The sequence below is a fragment of the Embiotoca jacksoni genome, unplaced genomic scaffold (genome assembly GCF_022577435.1).
Source record: "Embiotoca jacksoni isolate LCO1_2020_lvr unplaced genomic scaffold, fEmbJac1.0.p SCAF_3, whole genome shotgun sequence".
Lineage (NCBI taxonomy): Eukaryota > Metazoa > Chordata > Actinopteri > Embiotocidae > Embiotoca > Embiotoca jacksoni.
Genome location: NW_027185381.1, coordinates 10094551 through 10106931, shown reverse-complemented (window position 1 = coordinate 10106931; position 12381 = coordinate 10094551). Strand labels below are relative to the sequence as shown.

Sequence of the window (12381 nt, the reverse complement as noted above, 5' to 3'; positions counted from 1 at the left end):
AAACATCCCAACAAAGTGTTTATTTTTCACTAAGTGCCACTATACTGCTGTTGGACAGAAGCCATCAATGTGTTTGTTGTGTATGTGAAACAGAGGACTTGAAAACACTTTCATTTCTCTGTATAATGATGAAAGCGGGCATATACCATGGCAGGTGATATATTCAAAATGCTACAGTAATTTCCAGTAAGTGCAGAATGGTTTGAGACAACACCAACCTGTCCAAATTCAAGGTCAACACATATCAGTGTATTAACAGGTTAGAGTACTATATGTGAGTGTACTATGGGAAGCACGTCTTTTGGTACACAACAGTAAACATTATACAGCACTTCAAGAGCATGTCAGCATTGAAATGGTGACCATGTTGGTATGTAACATAAAGAAGATATGTGACTGAACAGCAAATGTGTGAAAAATGGCGTTCTTCTTCTGGCAAAGCTTAACCGAACAGGACAGTCTATCCATGTTATCAAGGAAGACTTAGTCAGCATCCAAACCATATTCAGTTACCTTGTCATAAATTGGTTAAACTGAACTTCATTTCATGACAAAATCCATCCTCTGTGACTGTAGGCACTGAACTAGCAATTTCATTTTATTTGCATATTTCTCATCTTGTTCTGCTTACTGTGGCAAATTCACTTCTCTGCATGATACCGAAAGATCCATGCATTGCAAATGCTCAACGGTAAATTACATTAATTGTTTTAAACCCTGACATACCAGCACAATTATACCTGTCTCAGCAGCGCCGGCAAATGTATTATTGATCAAAATGTTTACAAGTTAAATGATATCCTTGTGCAGCAGGAAAGGTGGGGAGCAGGGAGATGGATGCACGGGAGGAGAAACTGATTTTCTACCTGGTCCATTCAGCTGTGATAAACCTCTTACTTTTCTCTCATCACTGCTATGGTTTGTCACTTTGTTCAGTTCATCACAGTGACAAGAGACATCACTGCCTGTCAGGTTCTTGTCTTGACTACCTCGAATCTTCTACTCAGTCAGAAGTGCTGTCTTGCACACTGAGCAGACTGAAGAGAATTCTTTAGAAATACCCTTTATGAGTAAAACTTCTGTGTTGTCGCTCACATTCTGAGCAGTTCTTATATTGATCTGAAGTGTCTTTGTGCTTTGAACATGCTTGTCTTTGATATTCATATTAAACCTGCAGTGGAGCCCTTTTGTCTCCCCCTCCTGCCAGTAAGAGTAACTACCAAAAAAACATGTCGACAAGTGTCTTCAGGGGCTCTGTCGGAGCATACTCTGTCGCAACTGTTGCGGCTGTAAAATGGTGGTGGATAGATGAAATAACAGGCATGTCAACCCCCACAAAATCACTCGTTTCACCATCAGAATTTGATCCATTTGGTTTGATAACATTTGGAAAGTCTAGAAGAGCCACCTGATTGAATTATTGCAATTTAATCTGGAAGGAACTGGAATTAATTCAGTTTGGCCAGCAGAAGTCTAGTGCTCATGCTGTGCCCATAGAGCAAGCCCAGTAAGCATTTATCCAGCCAGCGCTGGAATGTCTCACCAGACACCAGATTTAAACATTCTGTATAGAGAGAGATGTATCTTAGGGTAAAAGGTTTAATCAACATTGTGCGAACTTATGAAGCAAGGGCTTTCTGCACACTTCATTGTGCTGTAGATTTAATTTTAAACTGAAAAAAATAAAAATTTTGCTGATGAATCTATAGTCAATAACGTGTCATGGCAAAGTGAAAACAATCGGAAGACATTTTTGCAACTTTACAACAAACAAAAGGTGGAATCTTTCAATTACGGAAATATTCAGAGTCTTTGCTGTGGCACTCAAAACTGTGCAACCTGTTTGCATTAATTATCCATCAGATGTGTAGAGAACTTGAATGCAGTGCACCTGTGTGTGGCAAATTGAACCGCACATTCCACTCTACAAGTTCCCACAATTCACCTTGTCAGGACAAAACCCAAGGTGTGAAGTCCAGTGAACTCTCTGCAGACCTCCATGCTAAAATTGTGATGAAGCATTGGACGGTGCAAGGGTATAAAACCTTTTATAAAGCTTTGAGAGTTCCCAGGAAAGCAGAGACCTCAATAATTATGAAATGGAAGCAGTTGGGAATCACCAGGACTTTTCCTTAAGTTCAGCCCAGCCCAAACTAGGTAACTTAGCAATAACTCTGACCTTGGTCAGGGATGTGACAAAGAACCCGAATGTAACAGTACTACTGGGGGGACGGCCATCTCAGTATCACTAAATCCATATACCCCTTCGATAGAGTGGCCAGACAGAATCCACTAACAACAAAGTCTTTCTGGTCTGATAAGACAAAAATTGAACTCCAATCACCGCTCATTACCTGGCTAGTACCATTCCCGATGGTGAAGCATGGCGGTGGCAGCATCATGCTATGGGGTTGGGCTGGGTTCATAGCAGGGACAGGGAGGGTGGTGAGAACTGACAGGGGGACGAGTGCAGTCAAATACAGAGAGGTCTTTGAAGAAAAGCTGCTCCAGAATGCACGAGTGGATCACCTTTCAGCACAACAATGACCTGAAGCATACAGCCTAAGACAATGCTGGAACGGCTTCAAGACCGTCTCTGATTACTGCTGCGTGGCCCTGCCAAAGCCCAGACTTGATCCCCATGGAACATCTGTGGAGAGACCTAAAGGTGGCGCTTCACGGAGGCGACCCATCCAATCTGAGCTTGAGAGGATCTGCCAGGAAGGCTTCGGATAAAACTGCACAAACCCAGGTGTTTAAAAGAGACTTACCAAAGAGGACTGAAAGTGGTAATGACTGTAAAAGGGCCTCCCACAAATTAAATTTAGGGTCTGAATTTTTTTGTACATCAGAGATTTTAGGCTTTATTTCTAAAAACGTGTTTTCACCTTGTTATTTTGAGTCACTGAATGTGGACTGGTGGTCATATGTATAAGCTTATGGTATCCGTAATCACAGAAACAGCTTTCCCCACTCGCTGTGAAACACTTTAGGAAAGTGTGTGTGTGAGCATTGTCCACATTGTTAGTGGGTATTCCTCTCAACTGTAGTTTATGGGTGGAAAATGGTACATACATTTGGACTGCACTCTGCAAAACAGATGCCGTCATATTGAAACTCAAAATCTCCTAAGCTCCACACTTTCTACAGGTAAAAACAACATGTTCACGACTTTGCACTCCCTAACACTTCATCATCCTTACTTTGTAAACCTTTTTGCTCTGTGTTGGGCCATTTTGCCTCTGATCTTGTTTCAATTTATGCCAGGGCTTTAAATCGCTATTGAACATCACGGAGGCCAAGTGGTGCAAGCAATAACATGAATAATCCATTGGCAGTTCCTGCTAGAGCGAAAGAGAAAGATATCTCAATCACCATTATACTCAGGGGGAGGGAAACCAAGTCTGGAGCAGCATTAACGTTTCCCTCTAAAAACGGAATATGCTTTGCATTTTTGAAGTTGTAAACATCCATCTTAATAAATATTGTGCTCTCAAACGTATTCAATAGCACTGAACATGTCTCTGCAAATGTATAATCACTTCATGGGAGAAATAAATTGACCTTTTGTGACCTCTTTTGTGCAGGACCAAGCACAGTTTGTATTTGCTTCGTCTCTTAAAGATACTTTAACAAGTGAAAGTCTGTAATGTTGAGACTGTATCATGTAAGTTCTTCATTAAGATAATGAAGCCAAGCCAATTTACAAGCCTTGCTTACAGCCTGCAGCTTGGTCAAATCAACCCTGTGTAGGAGTAACATGCTGTCAGGCTTGCAGAAATTTACCAATCTGAAACTTTCTCCATAAAATAAAAGCCATTCTGTCATTGCTCATTAGTTTACAGTGCTATACATCTATTAACTGCTGAATATGCTTATCTTTTGACTCACTTCTACATTTCTACTGATTCAACATCATAATATCGAGCATTAGCAGTAACTGGTAAAACTTGTGAGGAGATAATTCTTTCCTAAAACACAAAGCGTTTTCCCCACTCACTGCACACTTAGCACTGCCTTGACAAGCAGATGGACACATCCAGCAGCTTCTTAGCATAGACACCATTTGCAATTCATCACACAGACCTATTGCCTATTCCAGGCACGTCTGTCAATCTGCCTGTGAAATGAAGAGCCAGAGGCTACTGACCCAGACACATCAGCTCCTTTTTGGCCATCTAACAACACTTTGTGAAGACTCCACATTCACACATTGATTTCTTATTCTCAAGCTGCTGCTGCTGCCTTCTAGGCCATGGCTCATGCTCAGTCTTTGTGTGGAGTGAGTGGGCAACAAGTACACTGTATGCCAAGTGGTTATGAAGGCTGATGCAAACGACTTAATAAGAATACAAAATTAAATGTCAGAAAGTGAGAATAAAGTGTTCCAAATTAAACTTTTAGGAATTCCAGTTGGGCATGAAAATAATTTCATTACACCAGAATAAATTTGCCTGATTATAAACATGTAACTGGCGTAATTGCTTCATTAATCTGCAATAAAGTAAAAGGTTATGATCAAAATGCTGTATATTTAGTTTTAAAGCAACAACAGGAACATCTTAACAATATCACAGTGTTGAGCAGCATCACATCTAAAATGCTGTGAAATTTCCAATTCAACTTCAATGCAATCATTCGAAATGTTGCTTTATTTACCATATATTTAATATACATTTAAATGTTTATCCCACCTTTACAGTAAAACTTTACAGGTATGATCTTGTGTTCATACAATTTTACAAATCAACTGTTCAAATGTTGTAATACACCTCAGAGCAGATTTCACGGTGCTAGCTGGCTTCATTAGAAACTCTCTGCTCTCTATGACATTGTACCAGTTATAGACAAATGTGTTTTTAATAGGTCAATGAAATGAAAAGCCTGATATGCTACGACAATGCACAGTAAACAATGCATTGAAAACTCCCGTACCAGAGAACATGAAATGATGACCTAGTGTTAAATTCTTAAGGTAGAAATTAAAAGTGCTTCTTGTCATGGACATTCAACAATAATAAATACTGATCAGATATTATAAGTCTGTCTTGTTTCTTGTTCAATAAAAAAAAGAACATTCTCACGTAGCTAACAAGTACCTAAAATAATGACAACCCTTTTCTGTGATATACTGCAATTAAAAAAACACCGATACACAACCTGTATGCAGAATTATATTAAAACTAATAAAATAGTATTGATACAGTAAGTCTGCATGTCTTTCTTTCAACAAAAACTTGAGACACTTGAAGAAAATGATTGTAAGTTCTGTCTCAAAACCCCAAAAAGAATACAACCTGATTGTTTGGAATAAAGGAGAAGTACCTCTTGTCCAAAAGTGGATTCAGTGCATTTTCCACCACAGTGACAAACCACACGGGAACTGATTGCGAGTCCACTGGACAGATATGTACCGACACTTAAAAATAAAACCCATTTACACAGATTACCCTCCTCCATTATGCAGTTTGTAAACAAAGGAGGGTTTGGTGTTGACCAGAGTCTGTTTGTCATCCAGCTCATCGTCTCCACAGGAGTGATTTAACTGAAAGTCTCTGCTAACAGAGAGGCATCAGGCACTATTCGTGGAGCGGTATTTGCACGTTTACCCCACCATCTTCTCCTTGTTGACGTCCTGTTGAACAGACATGATGCTCTGTTTTAGCCTCTTGGTAAACAGGTGGCTGGCTCTGCCACAGTAGGTGTGTGTGGTCGTCTGCAGCGAAGCTTCCAGCGGCTGCAGCAGTGAAGCCTCCATGTTCTCACCAAACGGGTGCTGGGATGAAGACAAACATGAGCAGGTATTAGATTCATGATTAAAGATAATAAAGATCAGGTTTTATTAACTGAACTGATGTACATCCACACGGTTGTGTCTCTGGGGCGCCTTCTTTAATTCCAGCCCCTTTCTTTCCCTCACAATACTTATAAAACAATAAAATGAAAACATGTTTTTGAAAATATAAAAGAAATTAAAAAAAAGCATAGGTGTGTGTTTTAACACCTGTTGCCTGCCTGGACAATGAGAACTGCATTTAAATCTCATGAATTAAGTGCCACATTTGTCACTGTCACTTCAAGACAATAACATTCTGCATTTGATTCATATCTGTCAATTACGAAAGCGTCTTCGGATGACGAATATCTATCACCACAACTACCCGCGAATGGGCTTAGCAAGGCGTGACAGCAGTGGTGAAAGCCACAGCTTCAGCTCTCCAGATATGCTTCGTTATTGGATGCTTTTGTTTCACCAAGTAAACATTAAAGGAAAAAAGACAACACGTCCAGCTCTTCAACCAGTTGATATCAGCAGCTGAGCCTTTTGTTACGTACAGTATGCAAATAAAGATGTGGGCCTTTCATTTTTATATTGAGGGGCCCCAATCTTTTACTGCTCTAGTAAATAAAAGAAATCCCTATTTTACAGCATCATATTTGACTCCAGTTTGGCAAAGCATTACGTTACTCAAAGCACGCTTTCTTTATTATCTTTCATATACTGCAGCAGGCAATAAAGCACCATTAACAGCCTCCTATCGATTTTTATGTGGATGTGGCTGGTGCGTTGTCCACACAGCCATCATGATGTCTCAAACTAGCATCAGCACTAAACATTTTACTACTCTTCTGTGGGCTTGGCTGGATAATGGTAGTGCCCTTTATTGCAAGCTCCTCTGCTGCCTGAGAGCGCGTGCCTTGGGAGCTGGGCTGACTTAGGAGCTCTTGGTTGGATGGAAATGAGAGTTTCTTCTAGAATGGCCCACTCCAGGCTTTAGGATGCTGTCCTCAAAGGACTAAGTGGAAACAAAGTGGGAGGGTACCCGGGGAGCAGAAGCAACAGGAGGAGATGATAATACAATTTCAACAAAATACATAAAAACAAAGGATGAAACGCTCTTCAGTTCTCTATTTATAATAATTGTGTATCAATCTTACGTTCATCTTCAAACCACAGCACTCCTCTTCCTCCTAAAATCCGGCGGGTGTGGTATGGGCTGTATGTGTGTTTGTGCTGTCGGAGAGACTGATGGAAGTGCGAGGGCCGAGTGCCCCATAATGAAGCCTGCTCGTTTACTTAATGGCTGAGAACATTGCCCGCACTGATAGTGGCCAGGCTAGGCCCTGTGGCGGTAATGGATGGAGACCAGCTAATGAAGCTTCCCTTGCTCCCCCGATTGCTGCCTGCATGTTGACCGGAGTGCTGAAATCAACAAGAGCAGATCGAAGGCGAAGCCGCCAGCGAAACAGCGGGAGAGCTCTCAGGCTGATTTGCTTTCTCACTGATGACAGAAGTGTAGTGGACTTTTAAACTCTGAAAGCTGTAATGCTTTAGAAGTTAATTTGAAAGATGCCATACTGCTTTTATGTTTCTATTCCAAGTTCTGTCTTCATTTTCAGGTGCCAGCATTGCCCGGGAAGTGCTCTGTGAGGCGTCACACAAACTTAAGGATGCTTTAAATCTGAAAATGTCTCGATCATTATACAGAAGGTGTAAAGACACAAGACAATAGTGTTCTGAACAGGTGAGAGCAGGCCTTCTCAGAGAACATTAAAGTCACAAATTTCATTAAAACACCAAATCCAACAATGAACTGAGCCTATGAACTCTTACTGTGACCAAAACCTGATATGATGTAGCACTAGGTGACACGTATTCATTGCTTATAAACATGGGGACTGCAGTATATTTCGATTCAACCCCCCCAAACCACCCTGCGGCTGTAAATACACACAGCACTGTACAGGTCTATTCGGGAATTACATCAGTTAAAAATTCAAAGTATGTATTCATGACCTGTTTTTTAAAGAACCACATCTTGAGTAGGAATGAGTGGGCTTTGGGGTTGAGTGCCACAGAGAAAGGCTGGAGAAGTTGGGAAGTACTGAGAGATGGACAAACGCATTCATGGTTTTGGTCTTTTCATGGGACAATAACGAAAATATACTTATCCTTGAAATAAGCATGTGTGTTTGAATAGTTTGTTTACATTGAAAAGCATAGCAGTATTCACCATCATAAGATGTTTGAATAATGATAATGATAGAGAAGGACCAGACCTCTCTTTATGAGATGCAGCAACTCTGCAGGAAGCATCATGTATTTCAGCCTTACAGTTTCAAGCTACAGTTCCACTGGCTGAGGCCGGGTGGGGCTGATTTTCCTGGTTTGGAAAACCTAAGACAGGATGACGGAAATGTTTAACAGGCTATTGATTAAGCACTGGAGGAGGAGAGCATCCATAAGGACTGGAGTGCCTATTGATAATCTAATGACTAGGGAATGTTTCTCCAAATAGTTCGGTCTTCCTACACAACTGCCCTCTAAAGACAGAGAGGCACCAGAAAGACAGCCTGTAAAATGATCACTCCTCACTAGAGTAAACAAAGCCATTTAAAAAATGACATCCTCTTGCATTAAGTTGTCCAGTCGGCTGTGTCTGGTTCGCAACAATAAGTTTTGGAAGAATAAATATATTCAGTTCTTTTCAGATACATTTAGCAAGATGTAGCTAACAATTTGTTTGTCTTTTTATTTGACTGCAGGGTCTCCACTGATTTCTGTGGTGCTGTCTCTACCTTAAGGATGGCCTCATAGACTGCTCGAAACGCTGGCTGCTTGTCGTCGTGATAAACTCCCCGGTTACCATGGAGAATGAAGACACCTTCTTGTTCAGCCGGTTGACAGTTGCTGCCATAGATACAGTGGTCTGGACGGTAGTTCCACTGGCAGGGGAACACATACAAGCTTTCTGTAACACAGCAAGAGACAAGATTGGGTTGGTAAGGATTATAGATAACTGGGGTTTCTTCAATAAAAAACAAGTAACATGTCCAAAACAACAAACATTTTTAAGGAAGCTGTGTTTGTGTCCTAAACTAACGTAACATTCAAGACTCAAAACAATGCGGTGTATGTGATTTGACAAACCTGGGTTGTGGTAAAATATGATATTAAGAAGGTCCTGATCACCCCAGGTGATATTGAGTTTATACTTCTGGAGAAGGGGCATCAGGATTTCTTCCCACTGCAGTGAAACTGTTGTCATGTCATTCTGGCGGAACAAAACACAGCAATCACAGAGCATTTGTGTTATTTTGCATCGAGAAACCATAATCCCGCAATTCTGATGGATGAGTCCTATGGTCAACACTTCAATTCAACTCAAAAGGAATGGTTTGTCTGTCAAACAAGTGAGCTCACTGGGGCTTGGATTTAGAAAGGAATTACAAGAGTGACCTCTACTGGTCAATCTTGGCGGTGCAGTAGAGCTACTTTTGAGGCTCCTTCAACATTCTCAATGTGTCTGTCAAAATATTACAACATCTTTGATGTTTCAGTCATTCATTTAATGTAACGTGGGATTGTTAAAAAAAAAAATTCATAACACCTAGGAATAATACATTTAATTAAAAAAAATCGTAGATGTTCCACAAGTGTGCTGCACTTCTCGTTTTTTAAATTGAGGACTTAGCCGCATATCGCACTGAACGCCATCAGTCGACATCATGAAACTTCCTATTGAATAATAATATGGAGTTCTATTAGTGTTAATGTCCATATTTAATGGCTGTTATGACTTTATATTAATCATGATATATTAAAGCACAACCCTTAAGACAGCAGAAATAGATGATAGTGGTAAACATACAACAAAAGTGCCTTTACCTTGAAATATTTCTCCCTGAGGCGCGTCATGTTCATGAGCATGACCCCTGAGTTGATGCCTGTCTTGCCATAGTAAGGGTGACGGGCAAAACGGTTGTACCAGCCGATACGTGGCTCCTCGTGCTCTGGAGCCATGGCTGCTAAGTGGCTTGAATTGAACTGAGAAAGCAGGGACCAGATGTCCTCCACTGGCCGCAGAAAAATTATATCTGTGTCTACGTAGAGCAAAGAGTCCACCTCCTTCAGGATCAGCTGGAAAAGAAGCATAAAAAAAACACAAAAAAACCGTATGAGGACATTTTGGTTAAAGTATAATTGTTACAAGTTGCATGAGTGAAGGATGACCTACTGGCAGGAAGAGTCTCTGTGAAGCACAAGGTTTGAAGAGCTTTTTCCATTCTTTTGCATTCTCTTTGGGAAAAGTGATGGGGTAGATAGTGAAGTTAAAATTCATTTGAAATGTCCCAGGCCACGATTCCAGCTTCAAGAAAAAAATAGGCACAAAGAAAAAACGTATCTCAACAAAATCCATAATGCATGTACTATTTCAATTTGTGTTGTTCTCTTTCATAAATGATGCATCTTTGCCTTTGGGCCAAAAACGTTACAAGAACTGTGTAAAAAGAATACTTTACTTTAAAACCATGGGAAGAGCTAATGGGTTGTTTACAATCAGGCAGACTGACAGACCTTTTCTTTAATATGTCTTGAGTTGGCTTGTTCAATTTGAGCAATAATTGCTGTAATGGCTTCTTACTGGGATTCAGTACATGCCAGTTGTGAATGATAAATGAATTGCTTTGAATGCCGTGCCCAACAGCAAACTAATACTCAAATACATGAAAGTTCAGGTGTTGTTGGGGGTTAGACACTTACAACGTTCCGGAAGCTGTCATGCAGTTCATCCTCTGCAAAGATGTAGAAGTGCAGAGGCTTTTTGCTGAAGAGAACGGCAGATTTCAACATGGTGAGAGTTTCCTCCAGCCTGGGGCCGCAGGCCACCACAGCCAGGTGACTCCTCTCATCACTATGTTCCTTCACTGCAGAGCCCGACCGCTCGCTAAGAGCCAAGACAAGAGTTACATGAATCAGTACTTAACCCTGGCTTTTTTGTTTTTGTTTTACAGCAGGATGGATACACTGAAAACTGCAGGAGAAAACAATGTAAAGAAAATATCAGCAGACTGGTACTCAGCCCTGTAGGGTCGGACGTGTCATTAGAGTTAATGGAGGGACGTAGAAGAGAACTATCACTCATACTTTGTGCTGCCTCCAAGCACTCCCTGTGTGAACTGCTGCTTTAATGAATGTAACCTGCTGTTACACTTTTCCAAGACCTCACAGACCAAATTTAAATTCTGTCTGTGTATACATGACAAGTATGGCAAGTCGGCATACACATAGATGATAATAAAAAAAAACTTTACACTGTCATTTTATTCACCCTTCAATTTTGATGATGATATCAGCATATATTCAATGGCAACGAGAAAGTCTCAAAAAATGCCCGAACTAAGAACAGAAACTAATGCCACAAATCTGTCAGTAACTTCAATACTGTGTGATTAGCTCGATTAGATTATGTTTAATTACTGAGAATTTATTGTACTAGTTATGACTTCAGAAACTGCAGATTAGTCACAAGGAACACCGGAAGCAGCATACAGATAATCTGACCTGTGGAAGTGGGTGAGAGTTGGACGTTACAGTCTGTTTATTACCGATATTAATCACTGGTATCATTAATAGAGGGTTCATAAAATCAGCCATACCTAGGAGATGATTCCAATAAGCAGTTCACTCCACAAACATCAGCAGGCAGTCTCCAATATGGATTCCAGTAAGAAACTGATAGTGATTTACACCTGACAGAATAAAAACATGATCTTTTGGATCCTCAAAGTTACATTAAACTCGACGACAGCAGAGCCATATGTTTTGTGATGCGCTCTTTCCTCCTGGAGTTGTTTGTTGTGGTCCTAATCCAGCCTAAAGACAACGTCAAAGAAGCACTCAATTTGCTAGAAGTAACGTTAAGCTGATCAAATGATCTCGAAAGCTTCCAGGTGGTGGCTTTAAAACAGATTTAAAATAGCATATAACAATTTATAACAGCGCAATTACAACGTTATACGTGTCCGGTTTATCCAGCTGTGGTTACAGGACTTACCAGCCGGGTAGCGCACATAAACCTGGCTGTAAAACTAATGTGTTATTAACGTTAGTAAACATCAGCTGCAACAAGTCAAACTAACGTAAACGTTTAAATTACAAAGGCACGCTACTTTAACAACAGCATAAAGAGAACTACTCCTAGTAGACTCGGTTGTGACATAAAACCAGGTGACAAAGAGAGCTAAGCTACCTGTCGAGCCCTCCTGCGCGGTCTCGAAGGCCCGCCAGTCCCGGCGCTTTCCTGAGAAGGCGCACGGTGACACGGCCGCGCCTGTCGGGTGTCCCGTGTTCCTTCACGGTCCACTCGTCTCCGTCCTCCAAGCTGGAGGCGAGCTGACTGAACACGTACAGCAGTGAACAGAGGGTGAAGACCATGCACAGGAGAAAGGCCCGAACATAGCATCGCATTTTGCGCTCCGGGTTTTACGCGCTAAGGAACCATGTTTGGTTTATTTGAGCAGGTCACCGCCTGTTGCGCTGCCAGACAGCTGATCCATCATAAATCGAGTCGGGGTGAGTTGAAGAGCACGGTGTTG

The 12381-nt window shown here is 41.1% G+C and overlaps 1 protein-coding gene across 2 annotated transcripts; it reads right to left on the bottom strand.

The window, feature by feature from the left end:
- Positions 1 to 4633: 4633 nt before the first annotated feature.
- Positions 4634 to 12381, bottom strand: LOC138206407 (glucoside xylosyltransferase 1-like). Of its 2 annotated transcripts, XM_069163097.1 has the most exons (8): positions 12036 to 12381; positions 11443 to 11535; positions 10547 to 10730; positions 10020 to 10151; positions 9671 to 9922; positions 8933 to 9056; positions 8581 to 8753; positions 4634 to 5776 (listed from the first exon to the last, which is right to left on the bottom strand). In XM_069163097.1, exons 1-8 carry the CDS (start codon positions 12251 to 12253, stop codon positions 5606 to 5608), a joined length of 1347 nt encoding a protein of 448 aa, XP_069019198.1. In that variant the 5' UTR covers positions 12254 to 12381; the 3' UTR covers positions 4634 to 5605. The 2 variants fall into 2 exon arrangements, with proteins under 2 accessions (XP_069019198.1, XP_069019199.1); XM_069163098.1 differs by lacking the exon at positions 11443 to 11535 and having other exon boundaries at positions 12036 to 12380.

Coding starts and splice junctions, on each gene's coding strand:
- LOC138206407 (XM_069163097.1), bottom strand. CDS start 12,253: ATGCGATGCTATGTTCGGGCCTTTCTCCTGTGCATGGTCTTCACCCTC. Junction 9,057..9,670: donor TCAGGGAGAAATATTTCAAG/GTAAAGGCACTT, acceptor TTGTTCCGCCAG/AATGACATGACAACAGTTTC. Junction 5,777..8,580: donor TCTATGAGGCCATCCTTAAG/GTAGAGACAGCA, acceptor TCTTCATCCCAG/CACCCGTTTGGTGAGAACAT.